General features: G+C 35.6%; 1 protein-coding gene across 1 annotated transcript in view; it reads right to left on the minus strand.

Annotated features, from left to right (window-relative positions):
• UNC13C (unc-13 homolog C) overlaps positions 1-25754 on the minus strand; it is a 133301-nt gene that overhangs the window by 64120 nt on the left and 43427 nt on the right. The window contains exons 8-17 of the mRNA XM_030955466.1: positions 25345-25564; positions 22585-22812; positions 20513-20654; positions 13608-13777; positions 12668-12783; positions 11100-11263; positions 5135-5285; positions 2698-2766; positions 1323-1412; positions 412-540 (exon numbers count right to left, since the gene is read on the minus strand). Coding sequence (XP_030811326.1) covers positions 412-540; positions 1323-1412; positions 2698-2766; positions 5135-5285; positions 11100-11263; positions 12668-12783; positions 13608-13777; positions 20513-20654; positions 22585-22812; positions 25345-25564 — 1479 coding nt within the window. The remainder of the gene's footprint in view (positions 1-411; positions 541-1322; positions 1413-2697; positions 2767-5134; positions 5286-11099; positions 11264-12667; positions 12784-13607; positions 13778-20512; positions 20655-22584; positions 22813-25344; positions 25565-25754) is intronic.

Genomic DNA, 25754 nt, shown 5'->3' on the forward strand with positions numbered 1-25754 from the left:
ACTAAAATATAAGGCTGGCAAGACTATACCATTTTCAGCAAATTAAATTTTTTTCCCTAGAGCTACAGAATTGAAATGTTAGATTTTAAATAACTATTTTCCTGTTACAGATCTTAAATGAACAGTAACCAATCAAATGTCATCTTACCCAAAACCACTGGACAATTTCACAGTCATGTCCAACTTAGTGACTACATTATGAGGTAATGTGTCCATTTTGAAACTCATGTTAAATATTTTAGAGTTCGTAGCTGTCTGTGGGTATATTTATGGTATGTTGCTCCTCCATGCATAAAGTGAAAAATCTGAGTGCTTTGATATGAAGGAACACCAGATGACTTTCTGTTTACTAAAGGCAAACTAAAAATAATGATTGAGCAATAGCACAGAACAAGTTCATTTTGACCTTACCTGATCCACTAATTGGGAGTAGAGATCATAGCAATTGTCAAAAATGTATTTGTAAGTTGAATCCAGGCAGGCTTTTACACAGTCTTTCACCACAGTACTGGCTCGAGGGGGGCTCTGCAATTCCAGGACCTAATTAAATATTTTATAAATGGGAGAATGTCAGAATTAGATTGAACATAAATATCCAAGTGTTGAATGGAGCTCTGTTATACAGGATGAAAAGTGTTCAAATAAAGCAATGATAAAAATAATTAAAATTGTGTTGAATTAAGGTTGATTTAGTTCAAAGATATATTAAAACACATGCAATTAGATTTTATCGCTAAGTTTTATTTAAATTAAATACTTATATGATGAAAGAGGGATGTGTGCCCAAGAGTTTACATCTTTGAATCTTAGGTTTTACATTTTATCAGCTTTTTTATTATTTAGGAAATAATTAAACTGTATAATATGTGCTTTCCTTTGAATTACAATATCAAGCCAAATAAAAGTTATTTATTTAAAGCAAAGGGTTAATCTTTTTACTCCATTTCAGGATACATTAATCCAAACTTTAACTTAATGGATTATTTTAATTCTGCTTATGTAGTTGCCTAATGCAATGGAATCACATGCTAAAGGTTGCTTTGTGATTTTCTTTTTTCATTCATTAATATTAATGTATATCATTCCATTCCAAAAATATTTCCATGCTTGACCACTTAGATCTCAACCTTTGGAGAGACTAAGGCAAATAGTTATCAGATCTATTTTACTGTTTGACTTGTGTTTTTATTATATCAGTTGAAAACCTTCATTCTATATGACTCCTAAGGAGTTCAGCTAAGTATGCTTTATGTGACTTTAATTAAAAAAGTAAATTTTTTGTTTCTGTCAGGAAACTTATTTGTGCAAATAAAGGACAATACCTTCATCCGGAAAAAAGTAATGCTGGTAAGCAGGTCCACAGTTGATTTCAGATCCTGGAGTCTTTCGGAATTGCTGGCAGGAAAATTATCCTGGTAAACCAGGGAAAGAGGAATCATGCAAAATTTAAGTTAGAGGTAAAATCCTTGAACAACTAGTTAAAAACCCTCAAAGAAAACATAAAGTGCTGCTTGGAAGGATTAGAGATGTTCATGTTACCCAAATCCTGCCTGTGAGGTAGTTAATGATGAGCATCCCTTGGACATGAGTAGGAACACCTTTGATAATTCTCCCGCACTTGTGATATGAATAATTCAAAATATTGTGATATTTCCAAAACATGGACAGAATAAAAAATGTTACAAGAAGTCTGGGAACTGTTGCTAATGAAAATAATTTATGGGTTTTACATGGCACAAACATAATTTGTAGGCATAAATGCAGTAGTAATCTTAATGTAGAAATAATATAATAAATTTTTGCTATGATCTCTGGGTTAACAGAGTGATGTGAAGTAGTGTTATTTAAATAACTTCCTACTTTGTACTAATGAAATATCAGCCTCATGCTACAATACTGTCTGGACAGCATTCTTCAAAATGAAAAGATTTTAGCATGAACATATCTCTTTCATGAAGGATATAGTCTTAAAAACTAAGTATGTGCAATTTCCATTCTCTCTAATGCCTTGGGGTTCTTTTAAATATTCCCCTTCTCCTCCAGTTTTGGAGAGTAGGCCACATGAACAGACAAATCCTTGACCTGGAGGCTGCCACTCCTAGAAGTTGAAAGGAGAGCCACATGTGATGAAGCCCTAACTTAGGTATTCTCCAAAAGTTTCATGATCCAGTGGACTGGAGAAGGAGAGAGAGTTCAGAACCAAATGGTAACTGACAGGTACCCAGGGTCTGCTTTCCTGAAAGGCTGGCTTTGGAGCAAAGCTCAGTGGAAGGAGATTCCATGAGGCAGAAATGAAACTAATTCCTAGCAAATAGAAAAACAAGGAGACAAGACTCTTTCAACATTTCCTGGATCTTAGCATGCAAGTTGTAGCAAAGATGTCAGGCTCCCAGAAAAAATCCAGCAGTAACTGCACTTTGCACTACCTGAGTCAGTGAAGGTAATTCCCAGATGAATTAACTTAATCAACTTAAGACTAGTTATAGACCAATTTAATCAAAGTTGTTAAATACTACTCTTTCTTCAATATGTGATAACCCCTTGACCCGTTCTTAGCTTTGGGAAAGAAAAGACTAAGTTTTTTTCTTTTTGTCAAATTGGAATAATATTGGTGTTAAACAGCTTAAATTCTGTAAATTTTTGTTGCAAAGGATTTGGGGGTCTCATGTTGACTCAAATAGAAAATGTTGCACATACCCTGTATTTAGATAAATCAATCCTCAGAGAATTGTGCAATTGATCCAGCAGCTTTATGAACTTTTCTCTCTGTAAAAAGAAAAGAAGAACATGTTGCACTAGAATTTGCAGGTTCCTGTAATTGTTGGGGTTTTAGAAAGCTTCTTTCCACTCTTAACTTATTTGAAAATAATTTGTTTTCCATTATTTCATACACAAGCAATGGTTTGAAACACCTGTGTTTCAAGGCCAGGTGATGCACTTCATTCACTTTATTTTCCCTTTCTATGTTGTATACCTGGTATGCATTAAACACTGTGCAGCTGTGCAATACGTTAGGGAGGTCACAAAGATTTTGCAATGCAACATTTTCCTGTTTTATATTTGCCTTGCAACTGATTAAATTCTTGAAGAAAGCACCTCTCCCTTTCTTTAATAAGTAAGAAATGATGCTCATTTACTACAGAATTTGGTGCAAAAGTATGACTGAAAATTATACTTCTGAAACAGTGGCTTTTGTAGGAATAAGGTAAGTAATACTAATACAATGAAATTACATTTTTTCCTTTCAAATGTGAAGATTAACTTGTTATCTTGATAGATGAAGGAGCAGTGAAAGTATTTTGCTGTGAGATTTCCAGCTGAGTTGTGCCATTCTCAAGTAATACTAATGAGTTTCTAATTACCATGTTAGAACATATTCCATAGTCTACTGCACAAAACTGTGAAATCTCAGCCTATGTGAAAGCAGCAGACTTCTGGAAGAAGCAGGAGCTGATAGCTCTCAGAGTGCACTGAATGTATCTGTACAATACAAATGTGATGATCAGGAATTTGAAAATAGAGTCTGTGCACGGTCTCTCATCCGTGGAGTTCTAGCCTACACCAAACCCCACTAATTTGGCACAATTCCCTTAAGGGATCAATCAAAAGAGAACTTTTTTGTCATGTTATAAAGCTCTACTGAAATATTCAGTCAGCCAAATCATTCCCTGCTGTAGCCTGAGGACTTGAATTTGAGATGTTCTTTTTGATGAATGATGTGCTGCTATTCACTAACAAATGCCTTTTGACCCAGGAGAGAAGAATAATCTCATATTTTGCCTATAAGTCAATTGTTTGAAAGAACAGCTCCAAATCTCTTTTAGTGATTCCTACTACTCTTTTTCCATCCATCTGTTGAACTATGAATTGGATTGGAATTGCGTCAGAGGCAAACTGGCATTACCATCAGAGAAAGGACTTAATCTCTGCCCAGTCTGAGGACAAAAGTAGTTCTGATCATTAGAAAATGGGGAAAAAAGGATAAAAATCCAGCAAAACCATTCTAAATTTCAAAAGCTGCATCAAAGTCAAAGGTCTACTAAAGCTTGAACATTGAAAGAGGAGACTTGTTTCAACAAGTAATTCTTGGCTTACACATCCAAATGTATGATTTCATAATTTTATCTTGAAAATCTCAAATTCATAATTCCTCTATTATTCTAATACTGGAGAAGAGTACTAGTACCTCTAACGCTACTTCAAATCAAAATTTAAATTTGAAATTTTTAATGTGTATTTAATGAATTTTAATTACGATTAATATTTTATTTCATGTCAATAAATGGTATTTTATGAAAACTGTTACACCAAATATATATTTAATATCAACCCTACAAATAAAAACCTTACTAAAAAAAGAGAAAAGAGGAAAGAATAAACGCATTTGCAGCATAAGATTGTGTATATACCCTCTGTATCATGTGTAATACCAGAGCTTTGATGGCAACCTCTTTGAATTATTGCTCTGCCTTACTGCTCTCAATTCCTCTGAGAGTTGGTGAAGAAATCAGAATAAGGAGAGGATGGATCTTTATTTATTATCATGTTCAAAACTAGGAAGTCCACGCTGTGAGATACTTATCCACAGAATTAAATTTAGCAATAATAAAAGAAGTATTACCACATCCTGAAATGCTACTATTCCTCCTAAAATTCCTGATACCTAAATCCAGGACTTGGACAATTCACCAGCAAAAATTTCAGCAAAAATCAGGGAGAGTCTATTATTATGGATCCTTATGAGAAGAGCAGCATTTATGGCTACATCCATTAGGTTAACATGAGTTCACTGATGACACAGCCCAAGAAAGGAATTGCATCCAATACTTATTCTTCTGCAGTTAGCAGTTTGCAAGGCCCACTGCAATAAAACAAAAACCTGTTTGTTATAGATTTTAGCGCTGTGAATGTGTGCCAGGGCTTTCTACCTTCTACGCCTCACAATGAGCTCAGCAGCATCTTCTCTGGCTTTTATGATGATTGATTTTAAAGACTCAGGGTAAAATTTTCAAAAGCTAACAGCAACATTTACTCTCCAAAAGGAGCAATTAAAAAAAATCAATGTAGAAGTTAATATGGAATATACTAGGAAAAAAGAGAACCAGAACTCTATTAAAAAAGAAAATCTACTTACCCCAAAGTTAGTAGCAGCAAAGCGATCTGAGGCAGAGACATTAGTTGCTGCTGTTGTGTGAGCATAGAAAGCATTTATATTGGCCAACAATGTACTCATAACTGCTGGAACACCAGGGCACATGTATTTAGAAGAGAGACAGGAAAAGTGCCTGAAATTCAAACAAACCAACAGTTATTAAAGATGGCACGGAATCTGTTTCTTCTCCCATTATAATTTCTTTCTAACTCTAATGACGTAACTTTCAGGCTACCTCGTGGAAAATCGTACAGACGTATATGAGGAAAATCCAGACATGTTTGACACAGTTGCCACTTGTTTCACACTGATATTTTCAAACTGGCCACATTAGATTCACATTCAGTTCTTACCCTGTTAATCCTAAACACAAAAACATGACTTAATGATTTTAATTGCTATTAAACAAAACATTAAATATTAAAGAAAACCTAAAAAGCAAACTCTAACTCATCATAATGGAAAGTCACAGAGATCTATAGTAGAAAATATTTAATTGTTGCCAACTAAAAGACTCAAAACAGCATTTTAGTGTGGCTTTTATTTTACCCTCCATTATTAATGAAAGGTGCTTCAAGCAGCTTCTGGGTTCACCTTGATTTGAATTAGGCCATAATTGAAACTCTTCCACTTTGATCCAGGCCAGTAAAATTTAGGTAATCAGTCTGTTAAACCCAAAGCAGCCAAAACCAGAGGTGCAATGTAGCAGCACTGTTTAGTTGTTTAATGAAACAAGAGATGCCTGCTGGAAGCATACAAAGAGCTTATAACACAAAAAACCCCCTGAAACATACAAATGAATGAAAGATCTGACACATGAGGAGAGTGAACATTATAATTGTAAACATAAATTCCTTATTTCAAGATCTATATTTAGGCAGGACTGGGAGAGAGAAATGGATAAAGACTAAATGTACACAAACTGGGAAGAGAATGAGGGGGATTAGGAAAAGATGGTGGTAAAAATGGGTGTACAAACAGAAGAGGATGAAGAAATTCCAATAAGGCTCTGTATGACTGAAGGTCCTGATTTGGGCACATGCTCCTCTTAGCTGGAGTCTCTGGCTCCTCTCTCCTGTTCCTCCTCAGGAGCATAAGGCAGAGCAGTGTGCTGGGCCTGAACCACCTGGGCACTAATGCCCTTCCAAGAAAAAATTAACACAAGGTACAATGGAACTCTCCTGCTGAACTTACGCCAAACACCCTTAACTGTTGTCACTGCCCAAATCATCTTTCAAGGCATAATTCAAGATTGTTTTCCTGTAGGGGCAATTATTAAGTGCTATTATCTGCATTTTACATAACTGAGAGAAATGGCTCAAAACTACTCAGAAACCAACCACATGGGCCAGGACTAGAGCCCAGCATTCCCAGCTATGTGCTCATGGAATGGTGTTACCAAAACTTTAATTCATAGCCAGTAATTTCAAGGAGTGCTTTTGAAGACTGAAATGTGAATTCAACAAAAGAAAAACACAGTTCTCTACCCCTCAGAAAAATCTTTCAAAACATATGTCACATGTTTCTGTCAAGTAGAAGAATAATACTTTCCTTTTTAATAAAATACAATAGTGATGTCAGGTGGTTCTCACCAATAAAGGCAACCTTTAAAGCTAATAGAAATATCTCCTTATCTATGAGTAAGTTTGGGAAATATAGGTAGGGATAATCAGAACCAATTATCAAAAAATTGACAAAATAATTAATACTTTTAATATTGATGACCTTTATTTTCCAGAAGTCTTTTAGTGGACTTAAAAGTCGTTAGTGCACGAGTAACATCAATCTGGAGATAAAAAGGCACTAATAACCCCACTGGCCTTAGAGTCATATCTGTAACACATGCTCTGCTGAGGGAGGAGGCAGGCAAAGGAGCAGTCAGCAGCAAAAAAAAATCACTGAGATTGTCTCAATTGCCTTCAGGGAACATTACAGACCATGGGAATATTGTCTGGGTCAAAATTTTAGGGTGTCTTTTGAAGGTTCCCTTAATGAGCTACCTGTACTGAATTCTTAATACTAAGAATAGACCCTAATTCTACAAATTTTTCACAAGGAAAATTTAAAGCAATTGCTGTAATTTATGTCCTTACTGTATCACTGTGCTGTTTCACCTGTAATGTGCTTAGTGAAAATTATGATAAAGCATGTATGCCAGATTTCTGCTTCTCTCCATCATTTAATTAAAATCTCTAATGTTCACAGACCCTATTAAGTACACAATATGGGTCATGACTCAGAGTGCTGATAACTCAGGTTATCAGCTACCTGCGAGATACCTGGTTTCCTTCTGCTTGCTAAAATGAATAAATCAAAGTAAACTCCTATCCTTGTTTTTGCAGGGCTTTGAAAACAGTAGCCAGTAGCATCAGTTATTAACAATTTCTAGCGGGCACATGATGTCATAGCAACCACTGCTAGATCTCACACATTTTAGAGCAAGGCTGCACTGCATAAGCTGAAACCAGGCCAGCTTGCTCCAACTTTCTTACTATGCAATTTTCTGACCAATAGACAGTGCCTGGGATTCTTCCAATATTTCTGTTAGCATGAATTAGTGAAGAAAGGAGTCTAATTGATGTGCTGTACTCATCAGCAAGCAAATGCTATCAATAAAAAATTAGTTTAATGGGCAATGTGTGTGCTTTCTGTAATGCTGCCACATTAATTGAAAACTAGCAGGAGAACAAGATGACATAGTTAGTGCCCATTAACCTGCTGGAATGAGAGCTATGTTGCTGATTGAGAATCATTAGGTTCTACCTGTGGTGACTCTTGCCAGTAAGAAGTAAAGATCTTAATAGAGCTTTTATTGCACTTGACTCTATTACACAGTAAATTCAGGCTGCTGATATTATGTGTAATTTCAGCGTCTAGTCAAACACTGTTGCAATACGTGCTCAGATTTTTGCCTTCTAAAGAGAAGTAAATTAAGTTGAAAGATGAATGACAGGAAAAAAGTTACTTTTTCTTCACTGCAGAGTGTGGCTTAATATATGTAGGTAAAAAAAAATTCAGTTTGATTCCTTCTAGACATTGAATTTACAGCATAAACTGCCATCAGTCACCACAGTCATCAAAATAAAGGGCAGCTGGATCACTGCGCTGTTTTTCTACTTTTTCTTCCTGCTTTTTGTGATACTTCTTTTCCTCCCTATTGTCTCACACATCCCTGCTTGTACTTCTGGGAGTTACACATACCAGTTGTGTGGCTAACAGTGTCTGGCTGTTACCCATCAAAAAAACAACAACAACAAAAAATTCTCATCTGAACCGTGTAAGAATGGCTGAAATGGTCTCGCTTTTCTTTTCCTAGTACAGACTCCATGAGAAATGGCAGTATAAAATAGTCATAAGAAAGAAGAGTGGATTATGTAACCTATACAGTCAAGACTTCAAAGAGCTGCAATTACTGCAACAGAATCAGTCTTTCTGTTGTATTTTACTTTGGGTCAATGGCTGTTTTTCTATTCACATGAATTCCACATTTGTACCTTAAAGCAGATTTCCTTGCTCAGGAACTTTACAGCTGTAATCCATATCTTGAGAGTAAAACACTCCATCTAAGTCAGCATCTTTAGGGAAAAAGTGTCTCCATTTATCTCATAAAAATGTGGAGATGTTCCTATCTCCAGCAAGAGGTGCAACCACTCCTGAATTCATTATCCTTCTAAGTTTGGTGAGAAAGGGCTATGTAGGGACAATGATTAGAGCAGACAGGTAACCTGTGTGGTATCTCCTGGTCTGATTCACATTTCATATGAGTATATTCACTGTGTTTAGAAAATCAGGACTAAATTTTTGAAATATTATTTCTGTGCTCTAAAGGAGAAGACAGATATAACTACTGAGGGCCAGAAGGAAATCTTCAGGGTTTATTAAGTGATCATAGATTACAAAGCCACTATGATGAACCAGAAATAATAGACAAGTGGGATTGTTTATTGCTGTAGTGGAACAGGATGCCAAATCACTTTAGACAGGGGTACTTTAGAGAAGCTTAATCAGATTTATGTTGTGTAGAAATGCAGAAAGGCATATGTTCCTACTCCAGCATATGGCATTTATCTATACTTAAAAGGGTCAAGACTGACTATCATTTAGTGGCCACGGAACTTTTTATAATAGCTAACTTTAAAACAAATATGAATACAGCATCCTAAAACTCACGTAGCCTGATAAAATGCAGATGCTCTCTGGAGTCTGGATCCCGGGGTATTAAAGCTTAATCAGTTTTGCATTTACAAACACAAACATTTTAATTTCCAATGTTACCATGAGACATGCAGTAGAAGTATTCTGCAACTAGATTCTCAAGCAAAAAATTCTTACACAATATTCGTCTGGGCAAAGTGATTACATTCAAATTCTCTCTCTGTCGTATAGTAGAAAATTACTTTTCTTTTAGTAGAAGATCTTTGTTACAAAATGCAATCTGATAATTCTATTTTCCAAATCAAGAAGCTGTACATTTTCTTCCAGCCACTAAAAATGTTCCAGAAGAAAAAGGTAATCTCATAAAAAGAAATAAAACCAGGAGATAATAGTCCAAAAGAAAATTCCTCATGACAAATAGACTTAGTGTCTTCACTACTCCTCTTCCCGAAGTCTGAATGCTCGGAGATGTGTCTGCAGATGATTCAGCAAAACAACATATATGAATATATATTTTTCTCCAAGTATTACTTGAGATTACATGCATCACTGATTTTATTCCCAACTTAAACAGGCTGGGGCCATTCCCTCTAAAAGGCAGCGCTTATTACTGACATGAAACATTTTAAAATATAAAAGGATGTGGGTATGGGGACAATGAAATCTTAGTTTTTATTTCTTGTGACTATCTAATATTAAATTAACTTCTCATTACATCTGCCCTTAGATATCTGGTTTGCAGTCAACAACATCAAGGAAATTTGTGGGAAAGGTATAGAAGAAAGCAAGAACAAAAAGAGGACAAAGCAAAATAGGTCAATTAACTTAAAATGGCTTGGTTAGAATTAATTATTATTAATCATATAATCATTAATTATTCTCTGCAATACTGTGTAAGTTCCTTGATGGAAGATCATTATAAACATGTATATTACAAAATATATTCCCTGAACTTCTATTAGATGAACAATACAAGAATTCACAGACAGCTACATAAAGTGAAAGACAAGCTCATTGCAATAGTAGGTGTTGTCAATATATTCTGCAAAGAAAAGAAAACTTGAGATTTTTAGGTCCCTTCTTACTTATTATAAGACTCTTCTTTTTAGGAGGTAAAGAGATGCAAAAATATGAGAGATGTTCTGATTAAAAATCCCACAATACCAGGTTTCTGTGAGAGAAAAGCCTGTATTTTTTATTTATAGGACTCATTTCAATCTCCTGCTTTTCTACGGCTCTAGCAGAATATAGTCCTTTTCACCAGAAAACTTTTTGCTGGATAAATTGAGAACACACAATGGATCCCACACCTCTGAGTTTTATGGTGCTGTGTTCTAAGGTGTTCAGGCAGCTCCTTCAGAATGGATGACACAGTAATAGGGTTCAGTACTGTTAAAAATGGTTTGCACAAATTATTTACATATATTATGGAAGCTCACTGTAGCCACTAGTGAGCTTCCATAGTAGTAGAAAAGAGTACAGAGCTTGTGAAACCCTGTTCCAGTTGCATCTGGAACACTGGACGCCTTTCTGAACTGTGCTATATATCAGTAACATAAGGATTATGGAATGCATTAGCAGTAATACCAGTAACAGCTTATAAAATGCTTATATCTTAAAGCCACTGCAGATGAGAAGCACTTTAATGAGAATCAGATGGACAAAATTATAAGAATTTGAAGTCAGGAATGGAAGAGAAACAGTGAATGAATTCACAAAGGTTTGAGACTTGTTACTTTCCTCAAACACATAGCTGACTGCAAAGCAGAAAGCCAGCCATGATGATACTTACGTCATAGCTTGATAAATGTATTCAATTCCATAGCGCATTGCAAATTCATCCACAATTTCCTGAGCAGCATCATCAAAGTAAACCTTCCAGGCCTCATCACCTTTCACCTCGGGGATTTTCACCACACCGTTTGACTTCACTTCCGTCAGGTAATGGAACAGATTCTAAAGGTAAGAAATGTTTCAAAAATGAAAGTTTGGCTTTTAAGAAGCATTTTGAAAATATTTCCTATATATTGTGTTCAATATGTTGTTAGGCAATTTTTGAATTATTTGTTTTTCCAAAGATTGGCTCAAACTAGTCAGCAAGCTTGTGATTCAGCACATTTTATCTTCTTGATATAAAGTCCTGCCTGTTAACTGGCACAGAAAGACTGCAACATAAAATAGAGCAGAAACTTCTCTTTTATATGCCCTTGTTAATGAATGAAATCATGATGTTGTAATACTTATTACAGAGTGTTTCAATTTCAATTGTATCTGTGACCAATAAATTTCAAATTCATTATTTAAGCCCTTCAGTTACAGGGAGCCAACAGAAATACTGCAGGTGCCTCTCTCATTGTGCAAGGTGTGCAACAAAGCTCAGGTTTAGTACCCTTGGGAGCAAAGCTGGGATTTGACATTCATGGCATAGAATTCTTCTCAGATTGCCTAGCTCCTTATGTATTCACAAATTTTACGACTTCATATGTATCCACAAAATCCAACAGATTTTATTTCCTATTTTCAGTGATTGGAAAAAAAAAAACCCTAAAACCTCAAAATACTTTCAGTTTTACTGATTAGCCCATAACTTTCTCTTGGATTCTGTTAAAGCATTTGAATATCGTCATTTACTTCAAAAGTCCAACGTTTGCAATTTCAGGTCAAAATCAATCAGCACAGATGCCCTAAATATCTGATTTTACAAATGGGGAACAATGGGATTTTGTGGCTACATGCTCATGGTGAACCTTCAGCCATGTATTAGCTATCAGCTTTCAGAAACTACTTGTATTTCCAGAATAGAATTTCTACATGGATCTCGATTTGAAGGAAGAGTAATCAACTACAAAGAAAATCTTTCAGAAGACACACCTATTTATCAGTGATGATTTTTTTCAATGTTGACAAAAGCAAACTAGACGAAAGGAAAATTAGATTTTATAGAGTTTATGTTTCTCCTTTTTCTCACTCTCCAAAATATGTATTACTGTAGAACAAAAGAAATCCTTTACAGTATACTTCTGTAATATATAGAAATGTTTGTATATTCCTGATGTTAACAATGATGTATCAAAGGGCTAAATCAAAAAACAGTACAGGTAGAGTTTATCTGGCTCAACCTCTTTTTCTAACACCACCTGGCAGGAATGATCTGTTTGTTGGTCTTATGTTGTTCTACCCTTGCCTCTGAACCCGATACTTCCTGAGCAATACAGAATGGGAAGTCTAAAAAAAACTCATCCTCAAGTACAGCAGCAGCTATTTGTTACAGTGCTCTAATGTTCTGTAGCCTTATTTCTTTATCCATGCAACAACTGAACAGTAATTTCTATACTGTATATTATAACTTCTCCAACATACCTCATGTAGACAGGTGTACTGCACATGATAAGGAGCAACTTTCTCCTCTCCTTCAATTTCAACATTGATTTTCAGTCTAATGGCCCCAGAGACAGCCGATTTATCTGTTCGCTTTTCTGAAGAGTGGAAAAATAATACATTAGTAACTACCAAGAACACATGTATGTCATATGAAAAGCTTTCATAAATCATTCTAGTTTAATCTTTTAAAGCTAGGGAGTCCTGCTGTTGCAAACAAGAATGTCTTTTAATACCTCAGACATGGTTCAGGCCACAAAATGGAATATCTAACTATGAAGTAAAGAATCTCTTATTTTATCTCCCACACTCAAACAAGGTTGCACAGCTATTTATTTACCACTTTCCCCTTCTCAACTGAAATTACTGTAATTTTCTACCTGACATCTGTACTAATTATTAGTATTTTCCTTTAGTTATGAAGACTTTACCAACAAGCTGGACTACTCTGAGTGTGATGGGTTGATTCTGGTAAGTGCCCACCAAAGCTGCTCTATCAGCTCCCTTCCTCTGCTGGACAGGGCATAGAAAATCTAATGAAAGCCCCATGGGTCGAGAGAAGGATGGGGAACAGATCACTCACCAACTACTTCCATGACCAAACCAGACTTGACTTGGGGGAAAATCAATTTGTTACCAGTGAAATCAGAGGAGGATAATGAAAAATAAACCCAGATCTTAAAACACACCTTCCCCTCACCTATCCCTTCTTCACAGGTTTACTTGATTCCTGATTTTCTCTACCCCTCCCTGCCAGTGGCACAGTGGCATGGGGCAGTGTGGGTTCTATCTTTCATTTTCAAATCAACCTGTAATACTTTAAAAGTCATACATTGGTACCAAAGCTACCAATTTTGAAGTCACAAAGCTAAAGACAGTACTCTACCTAAATTTGTTTTAAAAAAATCAGTAAGAATCATACCTAAATTATACCATACATCCATTTCTCCACTCAGTGTTCTTACTTCAATGATTGTTTGCCCAAGGAAATCATCTGATTCCTTTTTGAAATGCTGTTTTACTCTAGATTTGATATCATCATCTTCATCCCATACTCTTACTTTTATTCTATCTGTAGAGTTATGACATTCACTGGAAAAACAAAAATAAAACACAAAATGTGTGTGATATATGAACTATATTACTCTGTACTGCTGTCTAATTCATTAAACTCAGTCTCCACACACTTGCTTAACTGCATCAAATGTCAAAGCATAAACAATCTGCAATATCCAGAGGAAAAAAAGGCCAACCCAGACTGCCAGGGACAAAAAAAATCTATATATATGAGAATTATTACATATAAAGACAATAAATTGATTTAATCATATATACATAAAGATTGTATTTAGGAATGTCAATAACTGCTCATTAAAATTTTTTATTTGAAATTCATACCTCTTTATGCTATTATGTAACGAATACCTTAGGAAAGATACAGTTAGGTCAGGCTTATTTGTTTAGCAATGCCAAGTAGTACTTTGGAGTAATACAAAAAGGAAGAAAAAAATTAAAGAATATTTCCAGTGTGTGTCAGGAAGCTTTTGTTAAAAACCAAAAAGTATGCACAAACATCCCAGCAAGGAAAGAAAGGCAATCAGAAAAACCCAGGAAAATAAGGAGCTGCTTTTTTAAAAAGATACATTAATGTTCTTCAAGACCTCCGTTCCCTGGGAAGGAGAAAGAGTAGGGACCATGCCATGTTCTAAAAAATTTCTTGTAAATTTAGGTGGCTTACTAACACCTTCTGGGTTGAGCGGATTTGAGGAAGTGCTGGATGTGAGAGGGAATGAGGCGGCTTCACTTTCAATCTACAGAGTTCACAGAGGAAAAACATTTTTACTCCCAGCTGCACCCTGCATTTATTTGCACAGAAATGGAAAATAAACTCTATTACTACTTATTCCCATAAGGCACAATGAGGACTGTTTACTATTTGTTGGTGATGGCTTTTGATGACTTGATTGGAATATCCCAACACTGACTGCAGAGGTTTGGGTTAGTGAAAAAATTTCTGCTGAAGTTTGACTAGTACAGAGCTGGCATCAGTTAAATAAATCCATACTATACACATGCATATGAAGTATTGTTTTTAATCATTCACTAGTGCTACAGAAATATTTTTTATATTACATACATCTGTTTATCTTTAAATACGACTTTGAAGCATAGCTGCAAATTTTCATCTTCAGCAGGGCATTACTTTCACAGCTGATTAAGAGTTTTGACTCGAATTCTATTCCAAGCACTATCATTACTTAGCGATCTGTCTCTGTTTTCAGTGTTAAAACAGTAATACTACAACTTATCTTCCAAGCAGAACCCCTCAGGGGTATTCTAAGAATTAATTAGTGGTGGTAATGGGCTTTGGAAGTATAAAGTGCTGTAAATGGTATTATTATTTTCAAGGCCAATCAGACACTAAAAATGGCATGCACAGCTTTTACTCTGCCACACTGTGACACCATTCAGTATCACAGAAATCCTTGTGTCTGTCTGTATTCCAGATTTGAACTCTGCAGATAATTCTGGTAATTAAAATGCACACTGCTCTGTGATTAGCAAAACTAATAGAGTGCAGTTTCCTTTTGTCTTATTACTGGCTTCCCTGACATCCAACCAACTACAATCACCTAACTGAATCTTCTCCCATAGCTGGGGTTTTCATAAATTACCCCTTTATGTGAACTCCTGGTATCTGTTATGGGATGAACTCATACTGAGGACAGTTAGTATCTCATCTCTCTCTAACCACATATTTTCATAGAACATGACAGACATACTATTTGGCAATCTGGGAAATTTCTCTAACTAATCACAAAATTCAAAAGCTACTTGCAAGAACATACAAAATATAAGAAGATAGAGGTGAACCAGATAAGCATTGCTGCCTTAAGAAACTAGGCTATTTAATTCTCCCAAAATGTAGCTCTAAGTTACTACTTAACATTGCTAAAGTCCTGCATTGCATTTAGCTGTGCACCCAACAGAAATAATTGACAGGGGATTTCTATAGTGACATAGGGAGATCTGTCACTGGTGAGGCATTTATGTCACCCTCATCACCATACCTGTGCTTTTAACAGAATCTTATTCCTGCTTTGATTCTCTGGCAGATGCTGCATATAAAAAGTCATTGTGTACTTCAGCACAACATCATATTTCTATTCTTCTGAGACGACATAAATTTCCCTCTGATACACACTTAGTTGATAAAGAAATATTTATTTAGATGGTCAGGATTCCCTGATCTCCTCCGTTGTCCTCAGCATCCTTTTCTCCTTTAATCTTAGGTTAGTGAAACGTGGTGAGACCTGGCCCAACCAATGTGTTAACTCGTGCTCATCTTTGTGTCAAAACTTCAGCAGAGAGTCAGCTCTGCTACTTTTGTAATGTTCCTGTTCAGGACCACAAAAATAGCATGGATTTGTGTTTAAAAACTGAAGAGTGGATGAGCAAATATTTCCTCCTGGCCTGCCCTGTGGCAGTGTGACTGCCGGGAGCTACTGCTAAAGTTCCAGAGCTGTCTCTGAATGATCCTGCTCACCTGCCCAGACTCAGAAACAGTCCTCTGGAACGACATGCATGTTCTGCTTTAGTCACTGCTAACATCTGTCCAGAAGCTCTGCGTGGAATTCCTACTTCTGTTTACTCTAGGAAAATCAGCCCAGGGAATTAAAGGCTTGACAACATATGCTTGTTTCAGTGCTCCTCTTCTAGCCACTCTGCTTTATGTGCTCAGTAAAAGCATTCACAGAAGTGTGATAGAGGAAGACAAGAAATGAATTTTCTCTAGCACACAGAGAATAGAGGGTACTGATGTTTCTGAAAACTAGAGTATACGCAGTCTATTGAGAGATGCAAGACAGAAGAGACAGTTTTAATAATTTGCCAACAATCTGGTGACACTACATTACTTCTGCATTTCCAGCATGCCACACAGACATGAAATAATCCTCAGAGAATTCCAGCTTATTCTAATGGTTAGAGTAATAAAAATGGAATAAAAAAGTATCTTTACAACAGTACCCCAATGTAAATTTACTATTTGATGCACTGGCATGATTTTATTGTACATATCCTCTAAGAGATCTGCGCCCAGTGTTAAAATGACAACTAAGTCGTACTGTGCTACCCTCAGTAAGTTCAGGAAGCCACTTATTGCTATTATTACCCTCATGTTTATTATTATTGCCATTACTGCAATCCAGGACCAGATCCACGCCATTGCTATGTCCACTTTGTTCTTAAGGTGTTCAGAGACAGTTCCATGGTCCCTCAGGGTATGTCTCCCAGAATTTCATTAGCCCCACTGTTGGCAAACTTTTTCTGAAGTCTGATTTAAACCTCTCTAAATGTAATTTGTGGCTATTACTTGTTCTATTATACTATTACTAGTTCTATAATTCTTGTTCTACTATAACAGTAAGCATGGAAAATAGATTATTCCTTTCCTCTTTGCAGGAGAAAGGATGTGTTTAAAGACATCCTTACCTCCACTACTTGTCTCTTCTCTAGTCTGGACAGTCCCAATTCTTTAGCAGTGTTGTCACGGGCATGCTTTCTGATAAAGTAGAATGAGACTAATTATGCTTTTTCTTGCATTATTTTACTCTGTCATAACAAAAAGAGAGTTGTATAATTAATCTCGACTGACAGCAATTTGAAAAAAAGACTCAGACCATGTACGCTGTACTCTAAACCTGAAAAATATAATCACTGAACAAACAATTTATCATTGGAATTGCTTCTTAGAGGTGTTCTGCTCTCTTGATTTGGGCTGAGGCTGTGAGATACAGTTATTTTAATTAGCAGAATGTTTCAGGCTGATTATTGAAGAACTTTTGGAATAGATGAATCAAGTAAACTAATGTGAAGGTTTTATTACTCAATTGGTTTTATGTAATACAATTCTCTGTTATATACTCTTGCCTAGGAGGCAATCCTTGAGCTATTTCAACAATTTTGGCAAAACTGTGTTTAGATATTACTAGAAACTGGAGCACCATTTAAGCAGTTAACCACTCATCTTCAGGTGCTGTGAAGATAATATTTTTTAAAAGTCAGTTCAGCTGATCAAGAATGTACAAAATAACAGTTGAAAGGGACTTTGGTGAAGTTCTTTTGGCCACTGACAGTAAATATTGCTTAAAATGAATCCACTAATAATTTATTTCAGAATTAATAGTGTGCAAGTGCCATGCTTTACAGTAACTCTGAAGAAGGAACATCTACAGCTGGATGACTGAAATCAGTTTGAGCAAATGTTTTCATGCACTGAAGGGTAGCAATATAAATCCAATGAAGATATTTATTAGAGCCCTTATGCTGTCTTAGTGACAGCCAAATTAGGAAAAATAAATAATGTAAAATAATCATCCAGTTATTTGAAAGATGTCTATATTACACAATTGTATCTGAGGTATTTATGAATGGTCAGAAGAAACGTGGTACCTGCCAAGTGAGCAGGGTAATTTGGAGATGTGTGCTAGCCTAGACAACACTGTCAGAAAAAACTGATTTCTGTATGTCAGGACCCAGCTATTGAAAATAGTCAAGAAAAGAACAAGAGTAGGCTTTTATTATATCAATATGTATCAAGAAAAAGGTTTCTACAAAGCTGGAAACTATACAGCCAAAATATTTCTTCCTGTAATTAAAAAAAAAAAAAAGAAAATGCAGTCCCTTTTCCTGTATCAAATGCCACACTCAACCAGAAAGAGAAGGTGACAGCTGCAGGACCCTTCCTTTGCTCTGGCATTGAAAGAAACTCTCCTATCACTGATGTCTCATTGAAAAAGCCCCCAAACTTCTCTGTTATCTCATTTCTAATAATGCCAGGAGAAAGAATCAAAGCCCTTAGCACCTATGTTACATTCATTACATGAAAATCTGCTGGCCTATTTACTTCTCTACCTTGTGCACCAGAAAGCTCTATTTTAGTTATGCTTTATGAGGTCCCCTGCTCAAATCTATGCCAGTGTCCCATGGTCATTTAGCAGGGGGTCAGACTGCATTTTGGCATAAACATTCTCTCACTGTTGCCATGCAATCATATCTGGGTCATGTGTGGTTCTAAGAACAGGAACACTGCCCTCACTCCATGTGCTATGACAGAGCAAATGCACAGTGGGGAGCCAATGTTTTTTCCAAGTCCTTATTTTGGAACAGATGGGAAGATTTGAAAACATGTTTTGGTATGATAAGTATGCATAAGATTGTAAGATTTTTGAGACATCTTATTTCTAAATTTTATAATTTAAAAGTTATAGTGATGGTTAATATTAGATTTTCAACAGGATTTAAATATCAATTGCCACTAATAGAGCCTAATTTAAATAACATTTAAACATTTCCTGAGTCAATTAAATAGTTATATTGATTTACTTTAGATTTAATCTTCTGGTTAAACATTTATAGTTTATTTAATACAATTTAGAAATTCTCATATACTTTCAGCTGAAATCGAAAGCATTAAATAAGTCAGGGAGATTATTTCAGAAAACACATGTGCTTTTAAAATGTTGGAAAATGTATTCAGTGCATAGCAGCTGCTCAGGAGGTACATGCTATAGTAAGGTTTGGGAGTGGGGTATAAATATTATTCCTAGGGCAGTAGATGATAATAATACTTAGTGCTGGGGAAAAAACTTGAATATTTTCAAGTTTCCAGGGACTTTATTGTAGCCTGGCTCTCATCTTCGAGAAACTACATTCAACAAACTTTCTATGAAATTTTCTGAATTGCTCATCCAATTTTTGACATTATGCAATTCCTACAGTTAAAGTGCCAGAAAGTAATTATCTCCTGCTTTTGGACACTCAAAGCCATTCAGTGAGGTATGACACCAACTGTTACCACAGTAATGCAGCTAACTTAAAAAGAAAATGCTTTCTGGATAGAAGTAGCTTGTAAAAAGTTTCTAGGTGTCTTTTCTCTGAAGTACCTATTCATTTCTAAACAAGTGTTAGAAACTGTCAAAGGAATGGCATACATTGTTTAATTCAGCTGGCATTCTCTAGTTCCTTTTACAGACAAATAGAAGCAGCATCTTGGACCACAACTCTTTCACACTCAACCGAAACAATAACCTCCTCCTCAATAAAGTAGCAGATTTTGCCCAAAAACCAGGGAAGTACCAGATTGTAAGAAGTTAACGTGTCATGTTTTGACATTGCATCTTCTCAAAGAAAGCAGGGCTCTATTTCAAATGCCTGAACCTTCACAGAAACTGTCTGCACAGTTTATGTAGATAGGAATAGTGACAACTCCTTCCCTCTTTATAGGAGGAAAGAAATATGACAATAAACTAAACAATGTCATCATATGGTACTCTCTATAATTGACTCTCAGACAATGCTCTCTAAAAGTATGGACATTACAAACATACCAACCCTGAGCCTGGAGCACAACAGTTACTACCAAATTCCCTAGTTACACCTCAGAGAATCACAGTGTCAAATAAAAACACATTTACCTTGCATGGTCAGTATCTGGCATATAAGAAAGCATTTCTAATACAATACTTGGTATGTAAGGTTGAAGTATAAAAACTGTTACTTAAGTTCCCTTAAAGACTAGAATAATTAGACACCACCAACAGATCCCAAAAAAGACTTAATTATAAGCTGCATGATCACTGTAAGATAAAGACACAATAAGTTTTGATGCTTTCTCCATTCAGAACTTGCTAATTTCATAATGCTATAAATATGTATAGTGCAGACAAAACATGTTTTCAAATTAAGCCAACATTTCACTTGGTAGAGTTATATTATCTCAATGTAGATTAAAAAAAGCAATATCAACAGCATTTCTCTACTCACAAATAGAATTTTTCATCCCATACTGGATTCAAATTCCCAAAAATAGTTTTTGTTCTTCGCTTGTTTTTGCCAACTTGCACAGTAACATATGGGTCACTCGAGCCAGTTTTGTCCTTGGCCTGTAAGCCCTGAGCACAAAGAACTGCAACAAAGGAGAGAAATGTGCTTTAGCCCCCATAGCCTTTATTGCCAAGAAGTAAATGAGAATGACACCAGCAACAGGAAACAAAGGCCTCACTGTGAGGGATCCTGAAGAAAAGGTTTCTGGATTATTTTCCCAATGTCTGTAACTCTGGAGACTGACAAGGTTTGTCTAAATTACCCTTCTGGATTGTATAATATTTAAAAATATAGTTTAATGGAGTAATAATTAAAAAGATTCACTACTGAGCACCAAACAAATACTTTTCACACATAATTCACATACTTTTCTCAAACTTTGGTTCAGTCAAAATGGCAAGGAATATAATGTTGCATAACTTGTCTTGAGTCTGATAGTTCCCTAAAGTTCCCTGCCTCCAGTAAATAAATAAATAAAAAATTCCAAAATTTCTCCAAAGAGCCAAACTAACATTTCCAAGGTAAAACCTCCAATAATATAAAAAAATATATATTCCACAGTTCCCTGTGGCTTATGGAACTAAACATGAGGGACATTGCTGCCATTTGTTCTCTTAAGAGATGAACCATGACTTTTAGAATACTTTCTATGCTATCGCAGAGAAGGTGATAGTTCAGATCAATTATCATCAACTGTTTATGTATTTGCTATCCTTTCTGACAGTTAGTGTGGGTGTAGAGTTAATAGATATGAATTTAGTGGCAAAAATAAATACATACAATTCAATTTTCCATCATAATTCATAAAAGTGGAAACCTCAGGAGAAAGCAGAACTCTCAAAGAGCAGCCTACCAAACCAGAGAACTGCAGCTAAAGCACTTGCTCTTGGCTCTTACCATTCAGCAGCAGTTGGCTTTGTTATTTTGCACACATTTTTAAAATCATCTCAGTGGTAACATTGAGTTAACATTCTCTAATGTCAATCATCTTGGATAATGAAGCTCCCTTGGCATGCTCAGAAAACAATTACCTAAAAATGGCACCTTGCTCAGCAGATCAGCTCTTGGTGTAGGTTTAGTCATATGTGCTGACTTTAGTGAAAGAAGTAAAATTCTGCTATTCTTTAACACATTCAATTTCTGAAAACACTCTTAGGAATAAAATAGCATATTTTGTCTTCCCCATTCACTCAAAATCCACAGGGAAACTTTTAGAAGGCAAGGAAGTATCCCCTCTCCTACTTATGTAGTAGAATGAAGGGACAGTCTAGCAAAAGTCTTCAATGATCAAACTGTATGTGCATAGTGCCCTGAACACTAGACAGCCTTCAGTATCCTTTAGAGGTAAAACTAAAAATAAATACATGAATTAAATATGTCCCTAGTGCTTGGTGACAGTCCCAAAATTCCATAATTATTCTTTTGAGTTTCATGCACCACCTCTCACCCTTCAGAATAGCCTCCATTTATGCTGAGGTTTTAGTCCAAAAACTGAAATGTTCAAGTCAGAGGACCTGGAAATCTTCATGAGCAACCAGGCTAATGCAATTGGAAGCCATCTGGAATATGTTTGGAGTGAGCAGAATTATGCAACATCAGCATGTCTAAAATCAGCACCTTAGTCAAGCAACATGAATGGATAATAAGTTTCAAAACCAATGGGATCTGGAATTACAAGCTCAAAGGTTTTTTTAATCACTCCAAGCCTTTTTTTTTGTGAACTTAAACTCTTGCAGTTGGTGGCAAAAATCTCATCCTTATCACAGAAGATATTGGTAGGAGGTAAAGGAGATACATTATTTTTACTTGTCTTCCTTCCTATAGCAATAGAATATAAAGTGGTTTTGGCAACTTAAAACTCAACTCTTGCAGTTGGCATCCTATAAATTCCACTGTTTTTATATGCACCAAGTATGCAATTGAACACACAGTCTGTCTCTACTTATAAAAAAGTCTTGCTCCTGAATCAGGAAAGTAGGAAAGAAAGAGCTCTTAGAACAGAAGAAAATTACCTGTGATAGTTATTTTTGCTGACCATTTGGATGTTCCATCCAAAACACTTTGTTTTGCTGCTTTTGTATATTGTGCAAAATCTTCTTTAGAAATATTAAACATTTCCTGGATCACTTCAAACACCTCTGGTCTATTTTTCTCTCTAATCTTCATTCTTTCCTTCATAGCACTAATAATATTCTGTGTTTTGTCTTCTGCACCATGTTTGGAACTTTTCTCAGCTGCTCCTGAAATGAGAGAAAAGGTCACCATTGTTATGGAAAATTAACTTTGTTCTTTTTCTTCTCTAAGGTCTCCAGTTAACTCTTGGTGCAGCAGTACCTGAAGGAGATCTTTCTTTCACCTGAATAATACCTCATATATATTCTTTGTGATATCTAAAATTATCAGTTGATTTATTTTAACACAAGGAAGGGGTTAATAGTCATCTTCCATCAGTGTTATGTGTTATACATAAAATTATTTATTAAACCAATACTATTCAGTGTCAATCACTACTGTGGAAAAAGTGTGGGTTGAAATATCAGATACAAGTGATCTCAGACTGCCAAAAGGCTGAATTATATGGCTTCTTCAAGGAGTTTTTGGTGGCTACTAAATCTTGAGAAATCTTGAAAATCTCTTGGTCAGAGTACCTAATCTTTTTGAATGTGGAAGACTAAAATTCTAGCGATTAAAGATTATCCAGACTGAAAAATTAGGAATTAGTAGAAATAGAATTATGTGCTACCATAAAACAAAACACCAGTTAAAAAATTCTCCAGTGATTTTATTATAAAAGAGATGATTGCTGAGCTGTCTGGAAAACATGACAGGTCATTTTCAGAAGATGCAGGAGGGGACTTTTTTTCATTTTCTCTTATTTTCTGCCCTTAAAAAGCAGAAATGCAACAACATAACTGAATGATAAACCCTGGGCACAATCTGAATGGCAATAACATATTCCTGTTAGAAACCTTGTTGATTTTTGAGACAGTACAGATAACACTGAAATATGTGTTAAAACACAACTTTAAGTAAATATCTTTCTCTTTATACTCATTTATTGCAACTAGTTTTACATCTCCTATTGCTAACAATCTCTACTACTGTCTATCAACAACTCTTTTCATGCAGTATTGATCAAACTAATTAAGACAATAGTGTAACTTACATTGCACAGCAAGTTAACAAGCTCCTTTCACCCTAGGGACTGATACAAACTCAACATGATTGAAATAAATTCTAATTTAATATTGCACCTAGTACTAGAAAGGATGTCTTATTGAAGATGAGAGAGCTAATGAAAGTGCTACTGTTCTCTTTCTAAATCTAATTTAGAACAAGTTTATATATTGACCCCAAAGATCTTGAGATGTGAATTTCTACAGCCTACATTAGCAATCATTATATATTAAAAAAAAATCACAGAAGTTTGAAGGTGAATACATCCTACTGATTACAAGGTGGGCAAAAGAACAACTATGATAAAAATAACTACATTTCACTTTATGACACTGTTAGCATCAGCTTTCTCAGGAACAGAGATTTCACCAATTGGTCAATTCATTTTTTCAATGGAGAACAAGGAACACGAAATTTTCAAAGCAATATACTATGAACGCTGAACAATTAATCTGTTGCAAAAAATATGATAGGATGCTCAGAAACATTTGCATACTAATGAGAAGAGTGGGATCCCTTAGGCTTGTTAAATATTTTATCTGCAATTTGCCTTGTAGAGGTTTTGTTCTTTTAAGACTCAGTTGTTTGGGCTGGTGATATGGGCCAGGGGACAGCAGCCCAGTTTCAACCACAGTGCAGAATCACAATTAGTATGATTAGGAAGCTTGATTTAGACATTGATCACTGATTTATTGTCCATGGGGTCAGTTGCTCTGGGAAATTTTAATTGATTCCTGAGCAGTGCAAACCTTGAGCATCCATCCTGCATGGCACCTCCTCACACAGAGAACACAGTGAAAAGAAGGAAGAACTGAGTGAAATATGTATATAGTTTTCCTGCATGTAGAAGCTCTGGAACATAACAACAGTGAACAGTGTTGAATAACTCCAGAGTATGGAAGCCCATTCCATTCCAAAACCAGAAAACTTCCAGGTCTTGATTTTCTATTGCTTAGAATCTTGTGTAGTAATTGTGTTGTAATTTAAAAATAGTTTCAATACACCTGATATATTTTCACAGAAGAATGTGTGGTGGCTAGAAACAAGCTAGGCAAGCAAAAAGTGAAGCAAAGTTTGTTTTGCTTTAATTCTAGCGCCAAATGGTTTACTGACTAAATTTTTTTCCCTTGCACATACAGTATTTAGTACTTTGAAGGGACAAGATCGTCCTTACTGTTTCATATTTTTGACTAATATATAGCACATCAATATGACTACAGTAAGCAGCAGGAATATTTTAAAAATATTTCCTTTGACATTTTTTGTGTTTTAAGTTAAGTAAAACAAAGAGGGTTCATGTCAAGTAATAAATTGCTCCAGATATTGCCATAGACAGTGGAAAGTAAATAATTCACTGATGTTAGCAAGCATTATTTTGTAAAAGCCCAGTAGCATTTGACAGATTTCAAGGACAAAAACAAAACTAACAGCAGGTTTTCCCTAAAGCTTCTGGCTAGCTTCTCACCTGAGGACCATCAACACACCTTCACTGATTTTGGGTGATCTGGTCCCCCATTTCAAGGTATTGCTGAGCATACACACAAAATCAAAAGGTGTGAATTCATACAAGACTTCAGCTATAATGAAATACTCACTCTGCAAACAGTCAGCATTTAGGAGGTCTTGGCACTTCTCGTGGCATTTGACACCACATTCAGTGCATCTCATGCCTTGTCTGGCTATGCCCCAAAGGAGGCCTTCACATTCATAACAGTATGTGGGAGTTGTAGCTGTCCAGATTTCAAAGTTATGAGGTGTAGTTGATGATATTGGATAGATCAAAGCCTGCAGGGTCTTCTTGAAGACATGGATTTTCTGTTGGGTAAGAAAAGAAATATTTCAGGTGTATTGTATAACACAAGTGAACTATTTCTAAACTGTATGCCATTTACACTTAAAATGTTACAAAATACCAGAATATACATAGAAGTATAAAATAATTGGTAAAATACTGATTTACATATTTTGCTTTACACTTTGAAAAGAACTCTGCTTGACTGTTTTG

Source organism: Camarhynchus parvulus, chromosome 10, assembly GCF_901933205.1.
Source record: "Camarhynchus parvulus chromosome 10, STF_HiC, whole genome shotgun sequence".
NCBI lineage: Eukaryota > Metazoa > Chordata > Aves > Passeriformes > Thraupidae > Camarhynchus > Camarhynchus parvulus.